This window comes from Ctenopharyngodon idella, chromosome 10 (assembly GCF_019924925.1).
Source record: "Ctenopharyngodon idella isolate HZGC_01 chromosome 10, HZGC01, whole genome shotgun sequence".
NCBI classification, from domain to species: Eukaryota; Metazoa; Chordata; class Actinopteri; order Cypriniformes; family Xenocyprididae; genus Ctenopharyngodon; species Ctenopharyngodon idella.
In genome coordinates, this window is record NC_067229.1 from 39,746,019 (window position 1) to 39,773,663 (window position 27,645).

The window sequence follows — 27,645 nt, forward strand, 5'->3', positions numbered from 1 at the left end:
ATATATATATATATATATATATATATAAAGGCATTTTAAAGTGGTTAATTCTGTATCTGTAGCTCATTATTAATGAGTAAAACATGTTTTAACTATTTTTGAGCATCCCTTCCATCATTTCCAACAGCGACGTCTTCAGAGCTCTACTTTAGTGGGCGGGGCTTTGAGCGCGGTCCCGCCCATTGCAGACGTTGCGTGATGATGACAGTGGCAGGTGATTCAGCTCCTTTCGATGGATGCTGAACGGAGGAGGCGCGCGGGAGGGGCTGCTGTGTCTTCACAAATTCTCGTATTGTAACGAGCGCAAGGGGATCAGGACAGAGCTAAACCAGAATATTCCACAGATTAAACCCCACAAGAACCCGCAATGCATCTTTTACAGTGTATTTGTGTCCTGTCATCTTTGACAACATCGTTTTAAGGAAAAACATTGCGAATCAGACATTTTGTGTAGCGTATCTCCCGCGAGGCTCGCGAGCGCGTTTAGTTCCACAAACTGAATACAAAACAGCTTCGGGGAAAGGAAGAGATTGGCATAACAGTAGGTAAGACGTTGGCAAACCATCATGGCATGGCCCTGTATCTCCAGAGCCTGCTGTATGGCTCGGTTCTGGAACCAGCTAGACAAGGCCGACATTGCGGTGCCGTTGGTTTTCACCAAGTACTCGGACGTGTCCGAAATGCAGCATCTTCACCTGCAGCAGCCCGCCCAGAAGGTCGCCATAGAAACGCAGCCGCTTCACAACGACCACGACGCGGTGACCAAAGGACCTCCAGCCCGGGATGAGAACATCAGCGGATCTGTGATGCGCCAGGACTTTAAACACTGGAATGTTCGCCCGGAGCCCAGCTGCAAGCCCAAGAACGAGTATCATGGCCCTGAGATCCCTTTTAACAACGAGACCCAGTATCAGAAGGACTACAAAGCCTGGCCTATCCCAAAGAGGGGAGATCATCCTTGGATCCCCAAACCCTCTCCGACCATCTCAGTGGGCAATGACCGCATCCCTGATAGATCCAAACACTCAGAGATGATGGACACTGGGGTGGAAAAGAGTCAGATTGCTGACAAGGTGCAAGAGAAGGAGATCCTGTCTAGTGGAAGGAAAAAGAGGCAAGCCAAGAAAGTGACCATGGTTTCTGAAAGCAAAGCTGACATGAAGTTGGACGGGCAGAGCATAGGGGATGCCACCACGACAGAGGGAAAAGGGAGGGCAGCTGTGGATGCCCTCAACCGGCAGATCAAACAAGAAGTCACCTCTGGCAGCTCCTACAGGTATGGCTGATTATTAGTGTACAGCGATGGTTTTCAATGAGGGGTCTGGGACCCACTAGGGGCCCTCAAACTTCCAAGTAGGCCCTTAGGATGACTTAAAATTATTTAAAATAAGATAAAACAAGTATTAAAATAAGTTAAAAATCATGATATTTCTTATTTGAATTCACCTCATTAACAGCTGTTTTTTCTTTTTTCTTTGAAGAACCAGAATTCCCAACTTTTGGAAAACCTGGATATATGATGTAGTCTAATTTTAAAAATGTGATTACTAAACCTGGAATGGTCATGTAAATGAATAAAGTCTTAAAGGGTTAGTTCACCCAAAAATGAAAATTCTGTCATTAATTACTCACCCTCATATCGTTCCAAACCCGTAAGACTTTGTTCATTTTCGGAACACAAATAAAGATCTTTTTTATGAAATCTGAGAGTTTTCTGTCCCTCCATAGACAGCTACGCAACTGACACTTTGACGCATAAAAAAGTGCATAAAAAGATCGTAAAACTAATCCATATGGATCCAGTGGTTTAGTCCAAATTTTCTAAAGAATCTTTCTAAAGAAGCTGTCAGATTCATCAAAAAGATCTTCATTTGTGTTCCGAAGATGACCAAAGAGTCTTACGGATTTGGGATGACATGAGGGTGAGTTATTAATGACAGAACTTTCATTTTTGGGTGAAGTAACCCTCTAAGAAGATATGGACATTTTTATAATAAATGCAATTTTGTAATTATGCCAAGCTCCAAAATATTAGAAACTGCTGTTTGCCAGTAAAAAAAATAATAATAATAATAATATATATATATATATATATATATATATATATATATATTATTCCTTTGGAATTTAATCTATATGATTTATAATAATTGTAATAATTATATAAAAGTATATATAACTATTATGTATAACTAAAATAATTATTATATATAATTAATAACATTATTATATAATAATTAAAATGGTTTATTTTATTTAATCATTGACATACCAAGTTACTGTAAATAAAAAAAGCTTGGAAACTAGCAACTTACAGCAGAAGTATCTTGTCTTGTACAATGGTGTGCAAGGTTGAGAACTGCAGCTGTACAGGGATTCAGAGGCAGATTTTGGGAGGAAACTTCCAGCAAAAAGGAAGGACAGAGCAAAACAGCAATTGGCACATGTAGGGTCTGTGTTATACCTGGCATTGTATCTATACATGAATATATGTGTATAGAGGGGACCAAATTCCCCTCTCACAAAGATACATTGTGCTAGGCTATCTAAATAATGCTAAATAATGTCTTATTGAATAATGTCTTTATGGTTAGGGGATATAAAAGATCATTGGCTTAGTATAAAAGCAATAGAAGTCAATACCATTGCGGAAAAAAAGTGTTGTGGAGTGAAAAAGGTCATAAAATGGAAGTCAGCTGAGGGTTAAATCTTGCGTATGCTGTATTAACAACACCTACAGATGGCAGGACATGCAGGGGGCAGGAGAGCACTGGAACAGAAGCTGTTTTTGGAAAAGGCTTTCATTTTCTTCAGGGTTAGCTTTAGGGCAAAATGAGGGCAGCGAGTGAATTATAGAATTTCCAGTTGTTAATAATCTATTTGTTGTGAAAGTGGTGTTAAACTGTGGGGTTTGTGGGATTCAGAGAGCACCCTAAAATAAGCTTTTGTTTCCCAGCTAGAATATAAAACTGCTTTTTCATTTGCTTTTATTTGCCTGTCTTTGTCTAAAACAGATGGAGCTGAAGTTTGTATAGTGCTGTGCTGTTCCTGGTTCTGCGTGGTATTCAGTTCCCTTTCAGTCATTTTTTTTTTATTGCAAACAGTGAACAATAAATGTGTAAAGAAAGAAAGTTCTCAGATTTGGGATCTGGATCTCAATTCAGAAGTCTTTTCGTTGTCATTGTTGAGTAGTTGTTTAATTGACAGGTGGTAATTTGTCCATAATTCGCCCACTCATTCATGTGCGCTTGCAAATCACTAATTTGTGCATCTGAGCAAGATTGAGCTTTTTAAATGGAAATGGAAACAATGTATATGTGTTGAATTTAATCTCAATTAAGATAGCCTTTAGACTTGAATATATTAGGCTGGTTATTTGTTGAGTGAGAACTTTAATCTAAAAATGCCTTGGTGCATCAGGGCGGGCTTTTTTCTTCTTGACTGGGAGGAAAATACACAAGAGGAAAAAAACACAGAGTCATCAGTTCAGTTTGTTTGTGTGAATGCATGCATGAATTGTTATAGTGTGATTCTTTAAACTGAAAATCTCAGTATTTCCTTTAACTTAATCTTATGTTTAGTCCTGAGTTTTGCTTTGTTGCCTTGTCATGCTACAAAGCAGTGAAAGGGCTTAAGCTGATGAAAGCGGATATAAAAAAATGGTCCTCTTACTGTAAGAAGCCTGCAAAATCATTCTGTGGTGTTTTATTTTGAGTCGGAGAAATAACAGGTGTGCCTTGACAGGATGCAGTGGAGAGGAAGTTGCTTCCTTCATTTATCTCTCTGGTCTGTCTCTCTCTCCCTACAGATCAATATGCTTTGGTCTGCAATTTATCTCTGTACGATATATTAGTCGTGCACAAAATCTTGGAAATGCTGAGAGTGTGTTTAGCAGTTATTTTTATTTATTCATTATTTTAGGGATATTTGTTTCTTATTTTTTTATTGTTGACTTTAAAATAGCACACCACACCTCTGATTCAGTGTTGTTATTAATAACTAAGACTAAGGGGTCTTTTACACGACAAAAATGAAAAACCTTTCATGCATTTTGGCTGTTAATTTACATGATAACAGCATTTTAGGGGCCTGAAAACTTTTGAAAATAGTTTTTTTAAGTGCAGGTTTTTGAAAACAATACCGTTATTATCTACACAATCGCAAAACGGTGACGTCATGTGCATATATAGCCTGTCTCATTTCGGAGGCTGCATCAAGAATGTCTTATTTAAGAAAAGTAACCGTAATAAAATTGACTGTTATTCCTTGTGAGGTGTACTGTAATTACTGTAATACTGTAATTTCTTTCTTACTTAGCAATCTAGTGGTTACTTTTCTTAAATGAGACTGCCTTGATGACGTATGTGGCTGACAAATGCGACCCCCGGAGGACGCAGCCTCTGAAGTGAGACGCAGCTATTATGTGTTCAGCCTAAAGGCATGTAGTGTTTTTTTACAACTTGACATCGCCAACTACTGGCCTGGCATGCATAATGCAGCAATTTTAGTTGTTTTGACAACGTCGTCGTCTATACACAAACTTTTCGAAAACGCAAAGAAAAACGTTTCCAATTTTAGTACATCGTTGTCGTGTAAACGTACCCTGAAACTATTAAAAAATATTTGTATTAATTAAAATAAAGCTGAAATGAAATGAAATAAAATATAAATATTAGATAAAAAAAAGTTTATTAAATGAAATTTGCAAAAAAACAAAAAAAAAAAAATTAGAAATGAAACTGAAATAAAATGAGTTTTATTACAATAAAATGAAGATTATTACAATTTACAATGAATAATGTTTTGAATAGCTTTATACCATTGTTTGAATCAACCACATGCCATATTTTTATATGAAAATAAACAAGCTGAAAAACACTCTTTCTGAAAAACTTTTATTGCTTTTCTATAGCATTAAGCCTCAAATGTCAACTAAACATTGGTTTGGTTTCTTCTATAAATAATTAAAAGTAAAAAAAAAAAAAAAAAAGCATGGTACTATAGTGTTATACTGAAACTAAAATTAAAACAATGGAAAAAACCCATAAGATAACCTGTAGAAAAAAAAACCACATCTTAATCACACAGAATAATGTAATGGACATTTTTTTTTAAAGTAATTTCATTTTTGAACTATTATGTAATTGTGGCATCTGTAATTGTAATGTAACGCCACGCCAGCAGAGGGAGCCCTCTCCCGAGTACTGACTGTATGCCGCTCCCTCTGCTTCACTGGTTACTTCCTGTTTGGTGGACATTTAAGCATGGCCTTGCTCTTTGTGCTTTGTGAAGTATTGCCAGCCTGTCTGCCTTACCGAGCGTTTACCCATTGCTATTATTTGCCTTATTGTGTATGATCATTGCCTGTTTCACCTGTTTACTGCCTTTTGGATCGCACACTGTTCTGTTGCCTGGTTTGGACTGCCTTATTGTGTTTGTACCTCTGCCTGCCTCACGTTTACGATCATTTGCCTGCTGTTTTGGATTTGTTTGCTGTGGATACATTAAACACTGCACATGGATTCTAATGCCGCCTCAGCGTCCTTACATAATACTTCGCCACCGAAGGATCCAGCAGATGTTACGAATCTACAGGCCACGTTCGCTTATCAGAGCGACGTTCTCAAGGAGTACCGTGATCAACTGGCTAAAGCTCAAGTGGCTAATGACTACCTCACTCAGTATTTGCGATCGCTATCACCGCCTATGCCCAGAAAGGTAAGCTTTGCATTACCTGACAAGTTTAATGGTTCTGCTGAGCAATGTAAAGGTTTCATCCGCCAAGTAGAAATCTTTTTCATGCATCAGGGAAGTGACTTTGATTCTGACGAGAAGAAGTGTGCATTCCTCATGTCATTGCTAACGGGCAAAGCGATCGAGTGGGCCGCTGCAGTTTGGGAAACTGATCGCTTGTTCCAAACATCCTACCCGTACTTCATAAAACAACTTAGAGATGTGTTTGAATACCCAGCAGGGGGCAAGGATGTTTCCACTCGTTTAATGCAACTAACTCAAGGCCGCAAATCCGCCGCTGAATATGCTATTGAGTTCAGAACGCTTGCTGCTCAGAGTGGTTGGAACGATGTGTCACTCAAGGCCCTGTTTCGTCGCAGTTTGAATATGGAGTTACAGGCAGAGCTTGCATGTAAGGGTGAGGAGCACTCCTTTTCTGAGTATGTCACATTAGCCATCAAGATTGACAATCTCATGCGTACTCATCGCCCTCAAAGCAAGTCAACAAAGCCCATGCATACCTCGCAAACTACACAGATTTCCGACTCAAGCCACGCCAATGATCATGCCAGTCCTGAGCCCATGCAGCTAGGGGTCACGAGATTATCTACTGATGAGAGATCAAGACGATTGATTCAGAATCTATGTTTCTACTGCGGTAATGCAGGCCACCGCAACGCAGTCTGTCCTCTCAAAGCCCGGAGAAACTACGCTGACAACAGCCAAGTAAGTGTGGACAATATTTCCGTTACCAACGCCAAATCTCTCACAACTACTGTCACGATTACTGCTGAAAATGGCTCCTTTGAATTCACAGCGCTGATTGACTCTGGCTCAGCATTAAACCTAATTCATCAGGACCTCATTACAACATTCAACATTCCCGTCCAACACTGTGAACCTCCACTCAAGGTAAACACTGTTAACAACAAACCCATCGGAGATGGCATCAACTCAACTAACTCTGCCCATGAAAATGCAAGTAGGACTATTTCACCAAGAAACCATCACCTTCTACGTCCTTGATTCTCCGTGCCATGAAATCATCCTTGGATATCCATGGCTATCTGTTCACGACCCAGTCATCTCTTGGCAACATGGTGAGATCATACATTGGTCACAATTCTGTTTTTCTAATTGCCTGAGTAACACCATTACCAGTCTTGTTTTACCACCAGCATAGAGAGTCCAGAATGTAAGCCGGTCACCATACCATCATGCTACCAAGAACTTCAGGAAGTCTTCAGCAAAACCAGAGCCACTCAACTGCCACCTCATCGTCCATGGGACTGTGCCATAGATCTCCTACCAAATGCCATACCACCGAAAAGTAAAGTATATCCTCTGTCACGTCCAGAAAGTCAAGCTATGGAAGAGTACATCGAGGAAGCTCTCAATTCTGGCTTCATTCGTCCATCCACTTCCCCAGCAGCTGCAGGCTTCTTTTTCGTCGAGAAGAAGGATGGAGGACTTCGTCCATGCATTGATTATCGAGGTTTGAACAATATCACAGTTAAGTTTCACTATCCTCTACCACTAGTTCCTGCAGCACTTGAACAACTCAGAGAAGCTAAAATATACACCAAGCTAGATCTTAGAAGTGCTTATAACCTCATTAGAATCAAGGAAGGTGACGAGTGGAAGACTGCATTTTTGACCACTAGGGGGCACTATGAATACCAGGTCATGCCGTATGGGCTAGCCAATGCACCTGCGGTCTTCCAGTCCTTCATTAACGAGATCTTCAAGGACATTCTGAACCAATATGTTGTGGCTTACATAGACGACATCTTGATTTATTCAAAATCTGAGGAGGAACACAAGGGTCATGTCAGAACTGTACTCACCAGGCTGTTAGAGAATCAACTCTATGTCAAGGCAGAAAAATGTGAGTTCCATGTCCAACGAACATCTTTCCTTGGGTACAACGTCAGTCATCAAGGTGTGGAAATGGACAACTCCAAGATCACGGCAGTCACTGAATGGCCCCAACCCACTACAGTCAAGGAGCTTCAGCGCTTTCTGGGGTTTGCCAATTTCTACCGATGCTTTATACGCAACTACAGCATCACAGCAGCACCACTAACATCCCTACTGAAAGGTAAACAGTCAAAGTTGAAATGGACAGATCACGCTACACAAGCATTTGCCAACCTCAAGCACAGCTTTACGACTGCACCAATCCTAAAGCATCCCGATCCCAATTTACCATTCGTCCTGGAAGTCGACGCATCCAACTGTGGAATAGGTGCAGTGCTCTCCCAACGCCACGGACAACCAGGCAAGCTTTTCCCCTGTGCTTACTTTTCTAGAAAACTCACGGACGCTGAGCGAAACTACGATGTTGGCAACAAGGAGCTTCTAGCTATGAAGGCAGCCATCGAAGAATGGAGACATTGGTTGGAAGGCTCCACTCACCCCTTCCAGGTAATCACAGATCACAAGAACTTTGAGTACATAAAAAGTGCAAAAAGATTAAATCCTCGCCAGGCTCGTTGGTCCTTGTTCTTTACCAGATTCCAGTTCACCGTGACCTACCGTCCTGGTAGTAAGAACAGCAAAGCTGACGCTCTCTCCAGGGGACATGATCATCCACAGGCAGAGAACCAACCTGAATCCATCTTGCCGCCATCCATCATCATCGCACCAATCACTTGGGATCTGATGGATGAAATCCAAAGAGAACAGAGCAATGAACCCACACCACAAGGCTGTCCTGCTAACAAACATTATGTTCCTTCCAGGCTTCGACTCCGAGTCATGCAATGGGTCCACACGTCACTTTGCTCTGGGCATCCAGGTATCTCACGAACACTACACCTCACGCAAAATTCCTTCTGGTGGCCATCTATGGTTAAGGATATAACAAATTACGTCAAGTCATGTTCAGTGTGTGCAGTCTAAAACCCCCAAAGAACTTCCATCTGGTCTATTACAACCATTTCCCATCCCTCAAAGACCTTGGTCACACCTTTCAGTAGACTTTGTCACTGACTTGCCCCTATCTAAAGGGTTTACCACGATCCTTGTAATCATTGTAACTCATTCCTTTAAAGGGTCTTCCCACAGCTATGGAAACTGCTCAAGCGATGTTCCACCACGTCTTCAGGGTTTACGGTATCCCCGAGGATATTGTTTCTGACCGAGGAACCCAGTTCACGTCTCAGGTATGGAAAGCATTCTGCAAACAACTTGATATTAATGTCAGTCTAACTTCAGGCTACCATCCGGAATCCAACGGACAAGTGGAGAGGCTGAACCAAGAGATCGGCAGATACCTCAGATCATACTGTGGGCGTGAACAGCATCGGTGGTCAGAGTTTCTACCATGGGCAGAGTATGCACAGAACTCATTGAGGCACTCATCCACTGGTCTTACACCATTCCAGTGTGTCCTAGGATACCAACCCCCTATGTTCCCGTGGTCTGGAGAACCGTCCCTTGTACCTGCAGTCGATGACTGGATTCGCCGTAGCGAGAGGGTGTGGGACAGCGCTCACGTACGTCTACAAAGAGCTGTCAGGAATCAGGAGATTCAAGCCAACCGACGACGTCGCCCACATCCTCCCTACCAACCTGGACAAAGGGTCTGGCTCTCTACACGGGACCTCAAGCTACGGCTACCCAGCAGGAAGCTCAGCCCAAGGTACGTAGGCCCATTCAAGATCTTGAGACCGATTAATGCGGTCACTTATGAGTTAGAGCTTCCTGTTAATTATCGCATCTCTCCCTCCTTCCATGTTTCCCTCCTGAAACCGGTCCACCCGGATGCTGACCCCAACGTCGAGAACCGAGAGCCACCTCCACCGCTGGACATTGATGGAACCCCGGCATATGCGGTAAAGGAGTTGTTGGACTCCAGACGGAGAGGGGGTCAGCTCCAATACTTGGTGGACTGGGAGGGATACGGACCTGAAGAGAGATCCTGGGTAGCCGCTCACGACATTCTGGATCCATCACTAATTGAGGAATTTCATCGAGCCAGACCCGATCGTCCAGCACCGCGACCACGGGGACGTCCACGTAGAGCGCCAGGAGTCGCTCCTGGGGGGGGGGGATTCTGTAACGCCACGCCAGCAGAGGGAGCCCTCTCCCGAGTACTGACTGTATGCCGCTCCTTCTGCTTCACTGGTTACTTCCTGTTTGGTGGACATTTTAAGCATGGCCTTGCTCCTTGTGCTTTGCGAAGTATTGCCAGCCTGTCTGCCTTACCGAGCGTTTACCCATTGCTATTATTTGCCTTATTGTGTATGATCATTGCCTGTTTCACCTGTTTACTGCCTTTTGGATTGCCCACTGTTCTGTTGCCTGGTTTGGACTGCCTTATTGTGTTTGTACCTCTGCCTGCCTCACGTTTACGATCATTTGCCTGCTGTTTTGGATTTGTTTGCTGTGGATACATTAAACACTGCACATGGATTCTAATGCCGCCTCAGCGTCCTTACATGTAATCATGATTAGAAATTTGATTAATTGTGCAGCCCTAAAATAAGTTGAAATATTAAAATAAATCTAAATTAAAGCTAAATAGAAATCACATATAATTACTAAAATAACACTCCTCTGAACATATTTAGTAGTAGTAGGCTAAAATAAGAAAAAATATATATTTTAGGAAATAATGAAAAAATTAATTATTTGCTTTTCCTGTATTCCATCAGTGATTTCTTAGATGATGAGTCAATTAAAGTACATTTGTGCAATAAGTTGCTCACATTGTACAGAATGATGCAGTAAATAAACATAATTTTTATGCCTTTCCTTCCTTGTGCAGTAATTGAAGGCACTGTAACCATTCAAACACTGGAATCAATAACAGAAGAAGCAGCAGAGAGAGAGAGAGAGAGAGAGAGAGAGAAATGAGAGAGAGTTTTGCCTTACAGGGCAGTATTACACGGCTAATCTCATTGGGATTCACTTGGAGTCCAAAGTGAATGTCAGAAGGAATATGTCATGCTGTAGGAGCAGCAGAAAGATGATGCAAATGGTGGAGGAAACCTTGATTTGGACCTATTTGAGAGCAAGTCTGTTACTAAAATCAAACTTAGCAATTGCACTAATTGTTTTCAGTGCTGGTGGATTAAATAGAAGGAATCAGTTTTGATTCATTCAAATACTCTGTCTATTTTTGGTAGCATCAGGCGCTGTGTTGACATCTGACAGGTCTAGACTACATTAAAATAATCAGGATGTTGTTTTTGGATCCAAGTAAAAAGCAAAACAGCTTTACATGCTTCTGTTAAACACCACATTACTCCAATGTGCCAAGCCTACCCATGATGCACTGCTCTGGCGCCCCACCACACAATTCTCTAGTGCCAGCATATCACCATAGTGACGGCTGTTCACAAAAGCTCAATGCCTGGGGAGAAGAAGAGGCATCAACCTCACTGTATGCTCAAATATACAGATGACTTTTGATGTCAACAGTTAATTAAATGTGTGAGCTCATTTAAATAAATATTGTGATTTTCCATAAATTAATTCTGTTAGATTAGTAAGAAAATAAGTAGGTGTAAAACAACATTGTAGAACAGTGTTGATGTCCTTTATCAAATGAATGATTTGACAGCTGGTACCAAGCACTGATTTACAATAAGCACACTAAGCTCATTGTTGGCAGTCCAATTGTATGTGTGTAAAACCTTCTCTCTCTGTCTTCATGTCTTTCTCATTCAGTCTCATTTTATATGTGTGTGTTGCTTTATCTTATGCCGTATAAACTCTGACTCCTCCCCCTTCTTCTTTCATGTTTGTCCTGTGAGTGTTTGCTGCCTGTGGCCTTGAACTTCTATAAGCTGCCTTTGTACTGCCTTTTCTAGCATTCTGACTGGACTTCATTTGTCTTATGTAACAACTTTCACTTCTTTCTTTTCGCTCCCCTGTGCTCTCAACAGGGAGAGAAGGGAGGCCTCACATTAAATCAAAACACTAGCCACAATATTACAGTCAAACTCTCAATGCATGCATCTAAAAGATCAAAACAACAATGACATTTCTAACACATCTCAAATTATGTATGTTTAATAATAGCCAGAGTTGTTGTTGTTTATTGTTTTGTAAATATTAGATAAAAAACGTAAGTGTAAATGAGAAATGTTGCCTTAACTAACTGAATTAAAATAAACTTAAGTACTAAAACTTAAACTAAAAATGACTGAAAATATAAAAAATAAAAACCAATTCAAAATTATACTAAAATCAATAATACTAAAATAACACTATTAGTAGCATTCTGTTGTAGAAATTACATTTATTTTTTTATTAGGGGTTCAAGCACATAGCGCTGAAACCCTATTGTAATTTTTAATTTTTCACCAAACTCAGCACACCTATATAAGAGCTTGTTCTGTGGTCGTGTGAAAAAGGACGCGACGAATGGCCACTTGGTGGCCCTATAACAGTAAAAAACATGAACACGGCTATAATTACTTCACCGTTAGTCCGATCGACTTGAAAATTGGCATGCAGTGTCTTCGTCCGAGGGGCCATGACTGTCTATGTGGCCTTTAAAAACATGTCCACTGTCGGCCACTGAAGTTTGAGCGGCTATCAGACAATGCCTTTGCATTTTTCACATGCGTAAAACATTGTGTATCGCATGTTTTTTTGCGCATGCCCACGACATTCGTACCACATGGTAGAACTCCTCATTCTGAGCAACTTTTCCTCTAGGACCGTTGCTGTCCATCAAATCATTCATTAAATATAGGAGATTATTTCAAAAAACTTTGGCGAACTAGTCCTAGGTTTTTTGCTGAACATAGATAACTGTTAAAAAGCTTTAAAAACGATCTATTTTCTATGGTAAATTATCTGTATTTGCTGTAAATGCTCTGTTCCATTTATGATCAAGATGGATACAGGCTTGCTAATTAAAACATAATACCTTTTTGCACATGTGCTTAAAGGCCTTAAAGTGATTGAACCCCGATAATGCTCGCAGCTATATTTAAATAATTATATTTTTCATATTGAAAGTTTGGGTATGGAACATAAATCTAATCTGAGTAAATCTAACACCAAAATCTATACACAAAAAGCATTTGAAAAGTAAATAGTTTCCAAGACTGATTTTATTTGACCTTCATATAACAAAAAGAAAAAAGGTTTTGGTTGGGTTTGTTTTAATAGTAAACCCCCTGATCATTTAAATGCTCAAAGTTGAAGAAACACCCATACTTTTTTTTTTATTTTATTTTTTTTTACCTTTCTACAAACTGAGAGTCAAAATTATTTTCTGCTGTTCTTTTTTCCTGCTATTAGTGCTGTTGATAGAGAGTCACTTGTATTTAACCTGAAATATTCATCTATAATGCATGCCATTGATCATGTGATTTTCACATCTCTTATTTTCTCTGAGGGGGTTAATAATGTTCCCCCACATGCTGTCCCATGACTTTGTTCATCAGCTTGGTGATCACATAATAAGAGGCCTTTCCTGTTTAGAATCTTTCCTCATTCTGACTGTAAAGGAGTTTGATCCAGTAATCTTTTCTAATCTCATCTCCAGTAGAACAGTCTGTGATATCAAATATTCTTAGTTCTTTTTTTAAACCTAATCTTAATATGTCAGAATGGTTGATTCTGTTTCATACAAAGAGGTATTGATTTGATTCTTATTCATGCAAGCTAAGCAACTAATTGATCTAATGGTATGATAATGGTTCACCCTGCCTGACATTCCCACCACTTTCCTGTTCTATCAAACCAAATCAATCAGTCTGCCTCTCTGAGGTTGTAATGTTACAGAACCAAACAGAAAGAGAGAGGCAGGGTTCCCATGGTCAAAAATAAGAGTATTTTGAAATTATGTTTTCCAGGCCTGGAAAAGTCATGAAAATTAATAGAAATCTTTCAAAGTCATGTAAATGTATAAAGTGGATAATATCCAGTGTTCCATCTTTCCTCAGCTAGAAATTTTTATGTATCATGCTCACAAGACATAGTGATTCTGATTTGACAGTGAAATTTTTGACTGAATCGTTAAAACCAGTTCACAAATCGATCTGAAGTGATTCATTAGTGAATCAGTCTGTTTTTAAATTATTTTTTAGGTGAACAGAGTTAGTCTCAGACTTCTGTTTTGTGCTGCTCTCAGTGATTTCTGTCTGTATGTGTGCATGTGTGTTTGATGTACTGCAGATAAGTTGCATGTTGGGTAATCTGCAATGCACATACCCGTGAAGTATATACCATTTGTCTGTGTCATCTCCGTGAATAAAGACTCATTACTCATCCAAAAGAAGTGGCCACTGCCTGAGGAAAAACTCTTCTGCTGTGATGCAGATGGAGGGAAATCTCTGCATTATGGAGGGTGTATATCAATCTAGATCTATACTGCAGTGTCTATATATAGCTGTACCAAATAATTATTCTATATGCAGTCATTGTTGTGTCTTGTATACAATATAGCGCCTTGTTGTAATCTGAAGGATTGCTGTCTTGATCTGTGTGATCTGTGATCATAACATAAAAATGGCAATATATGTGGCTGAGGAATAGCAATGGTTGACCCTATTAAAATTAAAATTAAAATGAAAGGTTTAATTCACCCGAAAATGAAAATTCTGTCATTTATTACTCACCCTCATGTCGTTCCACACCCGTAAGACCTTTGTTCATCTTCTGAACACAAATTATGATATTTTTGATAAAATCCGATGGCTCAGTGAGGATTGCCAGAAAGATAATTAACACTTTCAGATGTCCAGAAAGCTACTAAAGGCATATTTAAAACTACAGTGACTACAGTGGTTCAACCTTAATGTTATGAAGCAACGAGAATACTTTTTGTGTGCCAAAAAAACAAAATAATGACTTTATTCAACAATATCTAGTGATGAGCGATTTCAAAACACTGCTTCATGAAGCTTCGAAGCTTTATGAATCTTTTGTTTCGAATCAGTGGTTCGGAGCGTGTATCAAACTGCCAAAGTCACGCCCCCTAATGGTAAACCATTGAAATTTTGAAACACTAATGACGTGACGAAGCCTTGTTTACTGAAATCACGTGACTCTGGCAGTTTGATACACACTTCGAACCACTGATTTGAAACAAAAGATTCGTAAAGCTTCGAAACTTCATGAAGCAGTGTTTTGAAATCGCCCATCACTAGATATTGTTGAAAAGTCGTTATTTTGTTTTTTTGGCACACGAAAAATATTCTCGTTGCTTTATAACATTAAGGTTGAACCACTGTAGTCACATGAACTGTTTTAAATATGTCTTTAGTAGCTTTCTGGACATCTGAAAGTGTTAATTATCTTGCTGGCAATGCAGGCCTCACTGAGCCATCGGATTTTATCAAAAATATCTTAATTTGTGTTCCGAAGATGAACGAAGGTCTTACAGGTGTGGAACGACATGAGGGTGAGTAATTAATATCAGAATTTTCATTTTTGGGTGAACTAACCCTTTAAAGTTTTGTATATTAGATTTGAGGTAATCTACTATATGCTAGTGTACTTCTAAACATTGACAATGTAACTTGTAGCAGATATAAGAATTTAAAATATGCAAAAAACGGATCAAAAATATTGATGACTCATCTTGGACTTATATTGTTAATCCAATCAAATGCTCTCTAGAATGAGAATGTCTGCCCCCCCACCTTCTGTGGATTAGCAAGTAGCAAATCATAGTTCACGGCTGTGAAACTCAAGCCTGAAAGAAAAAAAAAATCTTTTGCCAATAAACTACACACCTCAGATTTAACTGTGCACTTTCAGTATAATATTTCAGTGTTATACCTTTCTGGATTCACAGTGTGGTCTTGAAATTCAATATGTGTGGGATGAATCACCCACTACTCTCAATTTTCCAATAATTTGTGATGTTATCTGTTTCTTAATCTTAGGAATGAGTTCAAAGCCTACACAGATGTAAAATCTGTGAAGGTCACCAGGGCCCAGTCTCAGTATAAGATTCCCGATGAGAGAACTGCTCTGGAGACCAGCTACAGCGCCACCTACAGGGGCTACCAGGCCAATCTGCAGCCAGATGACAACAAGGCCCTGGAGAGGAGGAGGATACGCACACTGTATCATGAACCTTATAGAGAGACCAGTAAGGTAAGAGCCTGTGTGTAGAAGTTAAGAAAAACTACACAATATTCAGATTAGGGGTTGAGCACTATGGGTTACTTTCTTGTTGTGCTTGGTGCAGAAGGTTGGAAATCAATTATTGGGTTCAGTAACTTTATGTCAGCAATTTATGTGCTCAGTGGCTGGAAAATAACTGAACAACAGTTTTTTTTTTTTTTTTTTTTTCTCAGCAGTACTTTATCAAAGTAGTTTGACGTAACTTTGGCCTCAGGCGTTGAGTGTCTTTTTTTGGCATCGAATCAGCATCAGCGCTTTCTTTCATTATGTTGAACTGTTCTGACTTGCTTTATATTAGCATGAGAGTCAGTTCTGGCTAATTAGGATCTTTGCTAACAGTGCATGTTTTGAGATTAGTATACTGTGTGGCCTTTGTGTGACCAAAACTTGTATGATCAAAAGTGATTTTTTCAGCTATTTTTGAATCACAAATATCTGTGTGCGGTCTTAACAATGTGAAATCAAAATTTTAAAGGGATACTTCACCCAAAAATGAAAATTTGGTCATTAATTACTCACCCTCATGTCGTTCCAAACCCATAAGACTTTCATTCATCTTCAGAACACAAATGAAGATCTTTTTGATGAAATCTGAGAGCTTTCTGTCCCTCCATAGACAGCTACACAACTGACACTTTGACGCTTCAAAAAGTTCATAAAGAGATCGTAAAAATAATCCATATGAATTGAGTGGTTTAGTCCAAATTTTCTGAAGAGACATGATCACTTTATATGATGAACAGATTTAATTTAGGCTTTATTCACATATAAACACTCATCAACTCATCAGTTGTGATAAACAGAAGCTCAAGCATGTTTGTTTGATGCGTGCGAGAACCAATGAGGTTCATTCTCGTGTGTTACGCAGCTTCCCCAAGAGGTTTGTTCTCGCATGTCAAGCAGCTTCGGTTGAGCTTCTGTTTATGTTTGTGATCAATGTTTATATGTGAATAAAACCCTAAAATTAAATCTGTTCATCATATAAAGCGATGGAGTCTCTTCAGAGAATTTGGACTAAACTGCTCAATTCATATGGATTAGTTTTACGATCCCTTTATGAACTTTTTGAAGTGTCAAAGTTTCAGTTGTGTAGCTGTCTATGGAGGGACAAAAAGCTCTCAGATTTCATCAAAAAGATCTTCATTCGTATGAACGAAAATGTCTTACAAAAGTCTTACGGGTTTGGAACGACATGAGGGTGAGTAATTAATGACAGAATTTTCATTTTTGGGTGAACTAACCCTTTAAGATTTACTTCTTTAAAGTCATCATGAAATGAAAATTCTGTTTTCTAAATGCATATCATTGATCTTTTTGTGAAGAATTCATCCATGCATATGTTTCATAATCCAAACATTTTTGACCTCATAATTCTTAGAATGTCACAACTCGATCTTCTGGTGAAACGACTGACTTCTCTCTGGTGACTTATGATGAACTTCTCCAATCAATCAGTCCACTTAAACCCCGCCCCTTTCTTACTGTTGACCTCAAGCTCGCAGCTCGCGTTCAGATTTGCCTCCATGCAATCAACAACCAACATCCAATTTTTTTTCTTTTCACTAATTTGTTTCACTTGGATGTATGTTACAACACAAAAGAAAAATTTACGTAGGTTCAAACGTATTAACTTTCTCGTCCTATAAAATATCTTTTCGGCTAAGACACCCAGGGCTAAATGGGCGGGACGATTAAAGGGTTAGTTCACCCAAAAATGAAAATAATGTCATTGATTACTCACCCTCATGTCGTTCTACACCCGTAAGACTTTCATTCGTCTTCGGAACACAAATTAAAATATTGTTGATGAAATCTGATGGCTCAGTGAGGCCTCCATTGCCAGCAAGACAATTAACACTTTCAAAAAGCCAGAAAGGTACTAAATACATATTTAAAACAATTCATGTGACTACAGTGGTTCAACCTTAATATTATAAAGCAACAAGAATACTTTTTGTGCACCAAAAAACAAAATAACAACTTTTCAACACTATCTAGTCATGGCCGATTTTAAAACACTGCTTCGAAGCTTTACAAATCTTTTGTTTCGAATCAGTGATTCGGATCGCGTATCAAACTGCCAAAGTCACGTGAACTACTGAAATTTCAAAACCCTTATGACGTAACGAAGCCTTGTTTACTGAAATCACGTGACTTTGGCGCTCCGAACCACTGATTCGAAACAAAAGATTCTTAAAGCTTCGAAGCATTGTTTTAAAATCGGCCATGACTAGATAGTGTTGAAAAGTTGTTATTTTGTTTTTTGGTGCACAAAAAGTATTCTTGTTGCTTTATAATATTAAGGTTGAACCACTGTTCTCACATGAACTGTTTTAAATACGTTTTTAGTACCTTTCTGGACATCTGAAAGTGTTAATTATCTTGCTGGCAATAGAGGCCGCGCTGAGCCATCGGATTTTATGAAAAATATCTCGAAGATAAATGAAGGTCTCACAGGTGTAGAATGACATGAGGGTGAGTAATAAATGACATAATTTTCATTTTTGGGTGAACTAACCCTTTAATGTTAGCCAGTAATAACGTAGTCTAACATTTCCATTCAGTCCCAGTCCTGTCCTACATTATTTCCCATTGAATAACGAAATATGTTACATATCGGTAGTAAAATACCATTTATGTGCTTTTTCATGTCTTGTACAGGTAGAGAAAACCAGTCTTCCTCGCTCTAAACCGAAAAAGAGCACCACCACATCTGCCACACCTGGCAAACCGCTGAAGAAGTCCAAGGAGAAGCAGGCAACGTCTGTGCGCGGTTCAAAGAAGAAGAGCTCCGAGAACCAGCCGGAGAGCAGAGCGGCGCAGGGCGACAAGGAGAAAAGTAAAGAGATCAACAACAAACTGGCTGAGGCGAAAGAGTAAAAACCATTGCAATTCTTCTCTCATTTATTCTCTTCCTGAAAGGGTGAAAGCTGAATGAAGGCTGCAAAATTATTTAATAAGAGGTTCTCATTCCTTTACTGTTCTATCCATTGCTTCCCCTTCTCTCTGTCTCTCTCTCTCTCTCTATCTATCTGATGCACCTCTCGTTTTATTCCTTACTGTATATTTCCAATACCCGCCACCTCTCTCTCTCTCTCTTACTCTTTTTCTTTCTCTTTGAGAGGTCAGTGGGCTGTTTTTAGAACATTTTCAGGGTTGAAATTTGATGTTTTTCTTCTATTTTGCCTCGCAATCTCGCCAGTAATATCAAAGCGTTTGCATTTACTATAGCTCCACCCACTCTCCTCATCTCCACGACAAGGTTTCTATGGCAACCACTCTACTGGTTGGCTAGTGGATGCTCTTATCTTGCATGGAGCCATTGGCTAGAAGCACAGTATGTTTTACTTCCCATCAGATGCACAGACTGGTGGTTTTCATTTATCAAGGGTTATACAATCAAGCTAATTTGTATCCGATAAGCCTTTTGAAATCAAATGTAAATTAGGCAACATATAAAAGCCACAAAGACCAATTTCCCAGTCAAAAAAATCTTTGATAAATGTGCATCTTTGATTTTAAAACTATATTGATCTATTTCCTGCTTGCGTTGCCTGTTTTATGTAGTCAAACACCCCCCAAGCTCCCAAGTGATGTCAAATCACTTTGGTCCTGTGATTATTTTAACTATTTTATTTGTTTTCTTGCTCATTTTTAGAACCATTCCATCATGAAATTGTTGTTGAATCATTACAGGAACAGAATATCTCCAAATAGCTTAAAGGGAACATCAGTATCTCCAAAAAGGCATCTGTCAAGGTCATATTAAAATTAGGCTTTGTTTTGGACCACTTTGTTGCCTGGACAACAAACTGGATTACTGTAACATAATATTGCATTATGGGATGTACTGTAAATTTGTCTTTGGATAGAATAGGATGTTCACTGTGATTTTTATGTGCAAAACAAAACTGTAGAAAATCTAAGATAAACTAACACATGTTTTTGTATTGTTTGGTTTTGAGGTTTTAGTGGGCTTATATTCCATTATACACCATGAAATATGTAAGGACCACAACCCTTAACACTATTCTCCACTCCGCCCAACTGTTTCTCTTTCTCACACATGCACACTTCATCACACTCCCCATCCCCCCTAAGGGAGCCCCTGAGGTAGACAGATGGGGGATCCCAAAAGTAGAGGGAACTCAAAAGGTCAATAGATTAGCCAGCTTTAAAATCAAAGCCCCTTTTTTTTTTGTGAATGCAGATTCAACATATTAATTATTAATGACTTTTCCCAGAGTGTCTCCTGCTTTGTTTGCTCCTGCATCCCCCCTGTTGTTCAATGACTGACATGAACTGTATTCTCAACTAATTGTTCTGTTTATTATCACGTGTCCCTTGATGTATTGGTAAGTCGAATGCAGTCTGTTCGGAATGCTGTTCGTTTACTCTCGCATGATCATTGTCATATTTCTTTATGTTTGTTTATTTGTTTTGTTCAAATGTTGGCCCCAAAAAGGCCTTTTCCCAAGATGCACATGTATAAGAGGAAATTTCATGTAAACTTAAAGGGAAGAAATTCTGTCATCATTTACTCTGGACAAAAATATTTACATAAGATTGGAATGACACAAGGGTGAGTAAATGATGACAGAATTTTCATTTTTGGGTGAACTATCCCTTTAAATTTTAATGCTGATCCATTCAGAGATGATTTTGTGTTGGCAGTAAAACCTTTTTATATATATAATCTGATCAGGCCTGATGTTACAGCACATAATCATGGCTTTCATTTTCCTTGCATGTGACATGACAGTGACGCAGATTCATGTCAGTTTGTGATGGAAGAACTAAAGATGTTGTAGATAATGGGACTGAATGACATTCATTTTGGTATCCTAATGTCTTTATTTGCTGGCATTATGGAAGTGCATTGTGTAAGATCATGCTTTGCATAGTTTTTTTGTTTTTTATCATGGACCTCCCCACTGCAAATCCTCTCTCTGTCTCTGGTTTCATCCGTTGAGGTCTTCTCCATTTTCAGTATGTCAAGTATGTGATCACATTGTCCTGTTTGCCCTATCAGTGCACAGTAAGTCTGTGATCTATTGCCAGATTGAAGAAATTTACTTGAAGCCTTATAAATAAAACCAATCAAATGCTCTCTAGAATCTAAAGCGTCCCGCCCCCTACATTATAAATAGAAGCTGCAGCTAAAATCGGTCACTTGTTCACACATTTGCTATTTTGTAAATGGTGAATGGCACATAGTGCACTATATAGGGGTTAGGGAACAATTAAGACAGTGTAAATATGCTTTCCATTTAGGCGAATGAAGTCTGGTTTCACTCTAGTGTCGCACGAACCGCTGCAGCGCGCGCACAGTCTGCTCCGGTCCAGAAACACGATATCACAGAAGTGGGTCATATGCATGAGTCCGCACAGACCACAACGTATTGGACACATTTGAATTCTGCACAGAATGCTATATTTTAAAGCGATATGGAGGAGATTGGGGGATAAATGGTTAGAGATTAGAAGGAAACTGAGGTTTTACCGAACTCAACGGCTCTGGCTGAGCTGTGATTATAAACGAAATGCTATTGGCTATTTCAAAAAAATGTCCCGCCCTGTCTTCCTCTTTCAGTGGAAATTATGTCAACACATTGAATAATGCTGCGGTTTCCAAGGCACTTCAGTGGGCCTTTAAAAATGCTGTTTGACTGTTTGCAAATATAGTCATCTAGATTGGTCAATTACAGGGGCAACCACAAAAGATAGAAGCTGAATTCAGAATAGTATACTATTCATACTGTTTTTATAAGAGTAATTATCTTTATATGACAGGAATAGTAAGAGTAGTATGCTATTCCAAATTCAGCTAGGATCTTTTTATCTTTTGTGGTGTGCGGTGGGATTCTTCTTAAAGTCACAATGAAATCAAAATGGACAATTTTTTTTATTTTTTTTATGGAAAGTCTTGCCGTATTTGTTATAACATGCACATAATTTTTTTAAATTCATGTGACGTTAAAATCTTTAATCAAAACTTCCCCTCCCTCCTGCAGCGTCATCTCATCTCTTCTCTTCTCTGATGACGTGTTTACTGGCGCGAAGACAGGACAACCTGTCAATCACATGAGATCACAGCAATAGCAAACAACAACCATCCAATCAATTCCCGATGGACAAACTCAAGTCCCGCCCTACATTTGTTCTTGTTCGAGATGCTGTTTTACTCGGATATATACGTCAAAGAAGAAAAGACTATCGCAACTTCCATTTCATGCCGACTATAATAAACAAGCTTGACAAGTGACGCAGTGGTTCGGTCACGTCTCTCCCATTGATAATGAACTGTGAACTCACGGTTGCCACATACCATGTAAAATGTTGTTTAAAGGCAGTTGAAATGTATTATAACTGTACCATTATTTATGAAAATATATAAACTATTATATATTCTAAGGGATTATGAATACCTGAAATATATTATATACAAGCTTCAAATCCAGTCAGTTGACACAAAGTTTCAGAATTTAATGAATGAAAGTATTCATTTCTTCAGTCTGGCTTTAGAATACAGCCACATGTAGCCCATTCTCTTCAGTGCTGTGCTCTGAAGCTGACTACGCCCCAGGGTGAGGGCCTTTTCTTTTATTTTGCAGCCTTTGGTGACTCAATTACTGTGCTAATATAATGTGGGAATTAAGGGAAGGGTATCCTGGGGAGACAGAGGAGGGACAGCTAGCGGGGTTGTACATGTCCAGTGAGTGTGTGCGCGTGTGTGTGTGCTTAGCACAGGTGCTATCTATAGTCCATGCATACTGAAAAAGGAGAGAAAAAAAAGCAATGTTATATGAAAGGGCCTCAGATTTAACTGTGATAATGTGAATTGTGATTTCTCTCTTGCTTGCTCATATTTATTGAAATTAATAAATGCAAACGCAGAAACAGAGGTGTCGTGGTTCATTTTGTTGAGATGTGGGAGGGTTTGGGGACACGATGGTAGGTGCATCTGTATCCTCTGTCCTTCTGTCTGTCTCTCTGTCGCTGTCATAGATGTCGAATCCACATGGAAGAGAACTATTCCGATGTTTATGGTTTATGTTTGGTTTTGCGACTCTCATATTTTATGTGTCAGGCTCTGGAATAGGTACTGGCATCTTTATGGTTGTGCATATTGCTAACAGCTGAGAGCTGAGAAATATATGTTTGCATCTTGAGTGAATCTGATATATTGCAGCTTTCAGTGTCTCATATGTGCGAAGTAGTAAAAGATGCAGTCTCCTATTCCAGGACCAAGTATCATAGATGTACGTAAAAATGAGAAACAATTGATTTCCCATTCTGAATAGACTGAAATAGTCCTTGAAAGATCGGTATGTGTCAGTCTATAATGATTGGCTTCAATGATGTGATTGATTGATTGATTGATTGATTGAAATCTATAATGATATTGTGCTTTGGGAGTTAAAGGAATAGATCACCCTAAAACAAAAATTATGTTATCATTTACTCATCCTTGTGTCGTTCCAAACTTGTATGACTTTCTTTCTTCTGTTGAATACAAAAGTTTAACACATAGAGACAGAGCGACACGCGTCATAATCTGAAAACCACGCCCACCGAAGGGGAAAACAATCCAATCCTTTCCATTGAATTTGTATTGCATGAAGCTGCCTCCTTGTCATTTCTGACTTATAACAAAAAACAGAACAATGTCTAAAAGGTTCTGTGTGACAAGGTGTACAGCAAACAAGCTAAAACATAACAGAACTAAGTTTTTATAAGTTGTTGACCCAAAAAAAATTTAGCGTTTAAGGACATAAAAGTAAATACAGGCAATTTAGACCGAGCGCAATGTGTCATATTACTCTGAGAACTACACCTATTGGAGGGGGATGTAATCTGCAACAGGAAATATAATATATAAAACTGACATTTGGATATTTGACTTACCAGTGACAAAATTCTTACTGCACACGTAGACATACTGAGGTATACTGAGTGTCAGGATCCCACAATTTACCCATGCTTCACGTCTTATTGCCTGTACCCACTTTTGTCTCCTTAAAGGCTGGCTTTTACGGTTCGGTAGCTTATAAAAATTTAGCTCTGGGTTTTTTTTTTAGCTTGTTTGCTGTACACCTTGTCACACAGCAGCTTTTAGGCATTGTTCTGTCTTTTGTTAGAAGCAAGAAATGACAGGGAGGCAGCTTCACGCAATACAAAGTCAATGGAGAGAATTGAATTATTTTCCTCCCTGGTGTGGGCGTGGCCTAAATGCGCTCTGTCTCCATAGTGATAGTCGTATGGAAAAGACCATTCAGCTGCAGCATTTCATTTTGTGTTCCATGGAAGAAAGAAAGTCAAGTTTGGAACAACATGAGGGTGAGTAAAGGCCCGTTCACACAAAGAACAGTAACTATAAATATAACTATAACAATAACTATATTAGCGTCCGCACCAGCAGACAATATATCGTTCTATTAATTCTATGCACGCACTTTGTCGTCTTCCGCTTTAAATGGTCGAGCTCTAAAGCAGGATGGATTCTGATTGGCTGTCAATGTTTTTTATCGTACATCAGCTTGAAAAGTGATACCAACGATATTGCTTCTCTGTACCGTTATTGTTATAGTTATCGTGTGGACTCTTTTACATTTAGAACGATTTTTAGAACATTTTTTGAGACCTTTATGATTATAGTTAACGTCCTTGTTGTGAACGAGCCTTAAAAATGACAGAATCTTCATTTTGGGGTAACCCATCCCTTTAATTACTTTAATGTTCAGCTAACGAGTGATCTTGTCGTTCGTTTGAAGGGTTATGCTAAAACAGTACCACTACATTCAGCTCTGTCAGCCCATCCGAGATATTGGTTGGGTGCAGACACTAAAGCAACACCTGTGGCGCTGTGCACTGCCTGACCCAAGGTAATACTCGCCTGAGAATAGAAAAAGCTTCTTCCGCCTCCATCCGTACTTCAGCAGCACAATTATTACTCACTGAGGGAAACTGTAGTGTTGTTAGTGCTTCGTGCTCTAGTGTTTCCATTGAGAATTGAGTACACCATAACTGCTCAATGTTCTTCACCTTTTGATTTGCTCCCATGCGTATTCTCTTCCATATGGAAAGTGTTGGACCAAAGGAGGTTGAATAGGACAGTTTGACTTGCTCATGTACTGTATGTTGTTTTCCTGTTGTTTTTGGGGGATGTTTAAAACTTTGTTAGTGTTTTTTTTATACATGCATGTTTAATGTGGACTAATATCACATACAAGCTTGTTACTGTGTTCTTGTAGAAAAAAAGGTCAAGGAATAGGCATTTTTTCTTAATGTATTGCTCCCTATAAAAGAGTTTGAGGTGTAATATTTTTTTGTGGTACTTGTAATTTGATGTACCATCAATCTCTTCTCCTTAATGCTGGAACAATCCATTTACAGTGAACTTTAAATGTCACTCATAGATTAATTTCTTTTCTTTTTTTATTTAACTTGATGATATTTAAATCTTCTTCAGTATTAGAAACACAAAGCACATTGTATTCTTGTTTAGTGGTGTCTGTCTTGTTGTTTTCATGCTGGCTTTTATTTTTGGACTTTTCCTTTGAACAACCTGAGATCACAGTATGACTGTGGGGTCCAAACATCTGAGACCACTAGTGAAAATGGGTTGGTTTAAAAGCAAAAAATTGTGACAAATTTGCTTTTAATTAGTGACCTAGACATACAGTACAATATTTAACTAAGAAATATTATAAATACATATGTTTATTTAATCATAGTTTCATTTAGGATAAAGAATTAAAGATTTTCAACGTGATCTCAGATTTTTGCCCAAACAGATTGTTTTAGTCCTGGCTGCTGATTGGTCAGTACATGCCTGTAATTGTCTGACGTGGTGTGAGAAAGTCACATAAACCACACGAAATCCGATCAGAGCAGTCAGTCTAAAACGGATTTTCAGATATTTCAAACAACATATGAATGTAGCTTGAAACTGATTTGTAAAAATCGCATTTTATGTGATTTTTTTTTTTTTGCTGTTCACACTTGGTAAATCTGATCGGATTTCAATCGGATATGCACAAAAATTGGATTTGGACTGCAGGATTTGAACATAGCCTGTAAGTTCAAAATGATTGTGATGACCAATCAGATCAAAGAAGGCGGGGCTTACCGTTCACAGAAGACGAGTGCACTTACAGTTACCTGTTACATACAGACAGTGTTGCCAAGTCCGCAGTTTTGGGCTACTTTTACACTGTTGCCGTGGGTAGTTTTTAATATCCACAAGTTGAAGCGACCCCAAATAACATATTTAGCCCCCGGGATGCAAATTTTACCAGGAAACCCCACCAAAAACGTGGATTTTACCCCCGGAATGCGTTTTTTACCATGGCCGGGTTTTGTTGTGAAAACCGTGGTTTTCCTGCGGAATTGGGCTACTTTAACACTGTTGCCGAGGGTTATTTTTCATGTCCGTGGGTTGAAGCAACCCCGAATAACATGATATTTAACCCTTGGAATGCGAATTTTACCAGGGGAACCCCGCCAAAAAACACAGATTTTACCCCCTTGGCAATTTTTACCAGGGGATACCCCTGAAACATGATTGGGCTAGTTTTGAGTAGCAGTTGGGCGGGTTTTGTTGTGAAAACCTGGCAACCCTGCATACAGACAGTATTCGAGACGCTACTGTAAGTCTGTGTGAAATAGACATTTCGAGACCACACCTGTAAGTAAATGTGGTTGTCAATCCCAAAAACTGACAGTGTAAAGTGTTTGTTTCATAGCAGCGTTCTGTTATATCGGGGACTATATCTTCAGATTCCACTTAATGAATTTGCTTAATACAAATAAGTTTTAATAAACATTTTCATCCTTAATTATTCAAATATGTAACAACCGCATAATGAAAGCAATAAGGCACTCAAAGTTGTGCCGTATTGTGAATATAATCCCAGCTAAACGAGTCAGTTGCGCGTCGTGCCAAACAAGATCCTTTAGCCACGGCTATATTCAAGATTCCAAACGGAATGCACTCAAGGCTGTAAATAATATCTTTAGCATATGTTATTGGCTATTAGATGTATTTCTCTACTCATTCAAACATCTGCTTGATCTGTTATCACTTACATCGGTCTCGCTACAAATAGAATCTCTATAAATAGAAATAATGAATAAAAAGTGGTCTCAGAATGCTCAAAGACTCATTTCTTCTAATGCACAATGCTATCTACCAGATAAAACACCTCATGTTGTGTCTCTGTGTCTCTCTCTTTCTTTCTCTCCCTCTGTCGCCCTTCCGCTCCTCCTTTGGCAATAACACTGTGCTGCTTCCTAGTGAATCTGAGTCTGGCCTCGGACGAGTCAGCGATTATTATTCCGCGGGTACCTCTGGAGGAGAACCACTGGTGGAACGACCAGAACCACGGAGTCGGGGAGTAGTCCGGTTCGCTCCGGATGTCAAGTACTGACACAAAGCACATGACTAAGAGGAAGGCAGGCAGCTATAGACAGAACACTGAAGTAATGAGAAATATTTTAGGAAATATTTTTGCAGACAGAGAGAGATGTGGATTTAAAGTACTGTATGTATATATTGTATGTTATAGATTAAGACTAAATTATGAGCTTCCCAATGAGAAAAACATGAACAAAAAGTACTTGCGCTCCCAGACTGTTTGCGACAACTGAAATGGTGCTATAAATGTATTTTGTTTCATGCTTTTTCTCAAAACATACAATGTTGCGATGATGATCATTTAGAGTAGCAAATATCATGTCATTAAGTGCTTCCTTATAGTATAACATACTGTTTGAAAGTCTAATAAATATGAACAAATCAGTGTT

General features: G+C 39.0%; 1 protein-coding gene across 5 annotated transcripts; it reads left to right on the forward strand.

Moving 5' to 3' along the window:
- Window positions 1-142: 142 nt before the first annotated feature.
- On the forward strand, window positions 143-27,645 carry map6a (microtubule-associated protein 6a). Of its 5 annotated transcripts, XM_051907875.1 has the most exons (5): window positions 143-1,276; window positions 15,594-15,807; window positions 18,499-18,713; window positions 24,612-24,722; window positions 27,137-27,645. In XM_051907875.1, exons 1-5 carry the CDS (start codon window positions 567-569, stop codon window positions 27,267-27,269), a joined length of 1,383 nt encoding a protein of 460 aa, XP_051763835.1. In that variant the 5' UTR covers window positions 143-566; the 3' UTR covers window positions 27,270-27,645. The 5 variants fall into 5 exon arrangements, with proteins under 5 accessions (XP_051763835.1, XP_051763836.1, XP_051763838.1 ...); XM_051907876.1 differs by lacking the exon at window positions 24,612-24,722 and having other exon boundaries at window positions 152-1,276; XM_051907878.1 differs by lacking the exon at window positions 24,612-24,722 and having other exon boundaries at window positions 154-1,276; window positions 18,499-18,676.

Bases quoted from the DNA above. Each gene is read 5' to 3' on its own strand.
- map6a (XM_051907875.1), top strand. From the start codon at position 567: ATGGCATGGCCCTGTATCTCCAGAGCCTGCTGTATGGCTCGGTTCTGG. The intron at 15,808-18,498 runs GTAAGAGCCTGT...TGTCTTGTACAG, and splicing joins CTTATAGAGAGACCAGTAAG to GTAGAGAAAACCAGTCTTCC. The intron at 24,723-27,136 runs GTAATACTCGCC...GCTGCTTCCTAG, and splicing joins TGTGCACTGCCTGACCCAAG to TGAATCTGAGTCTGGCCTCG.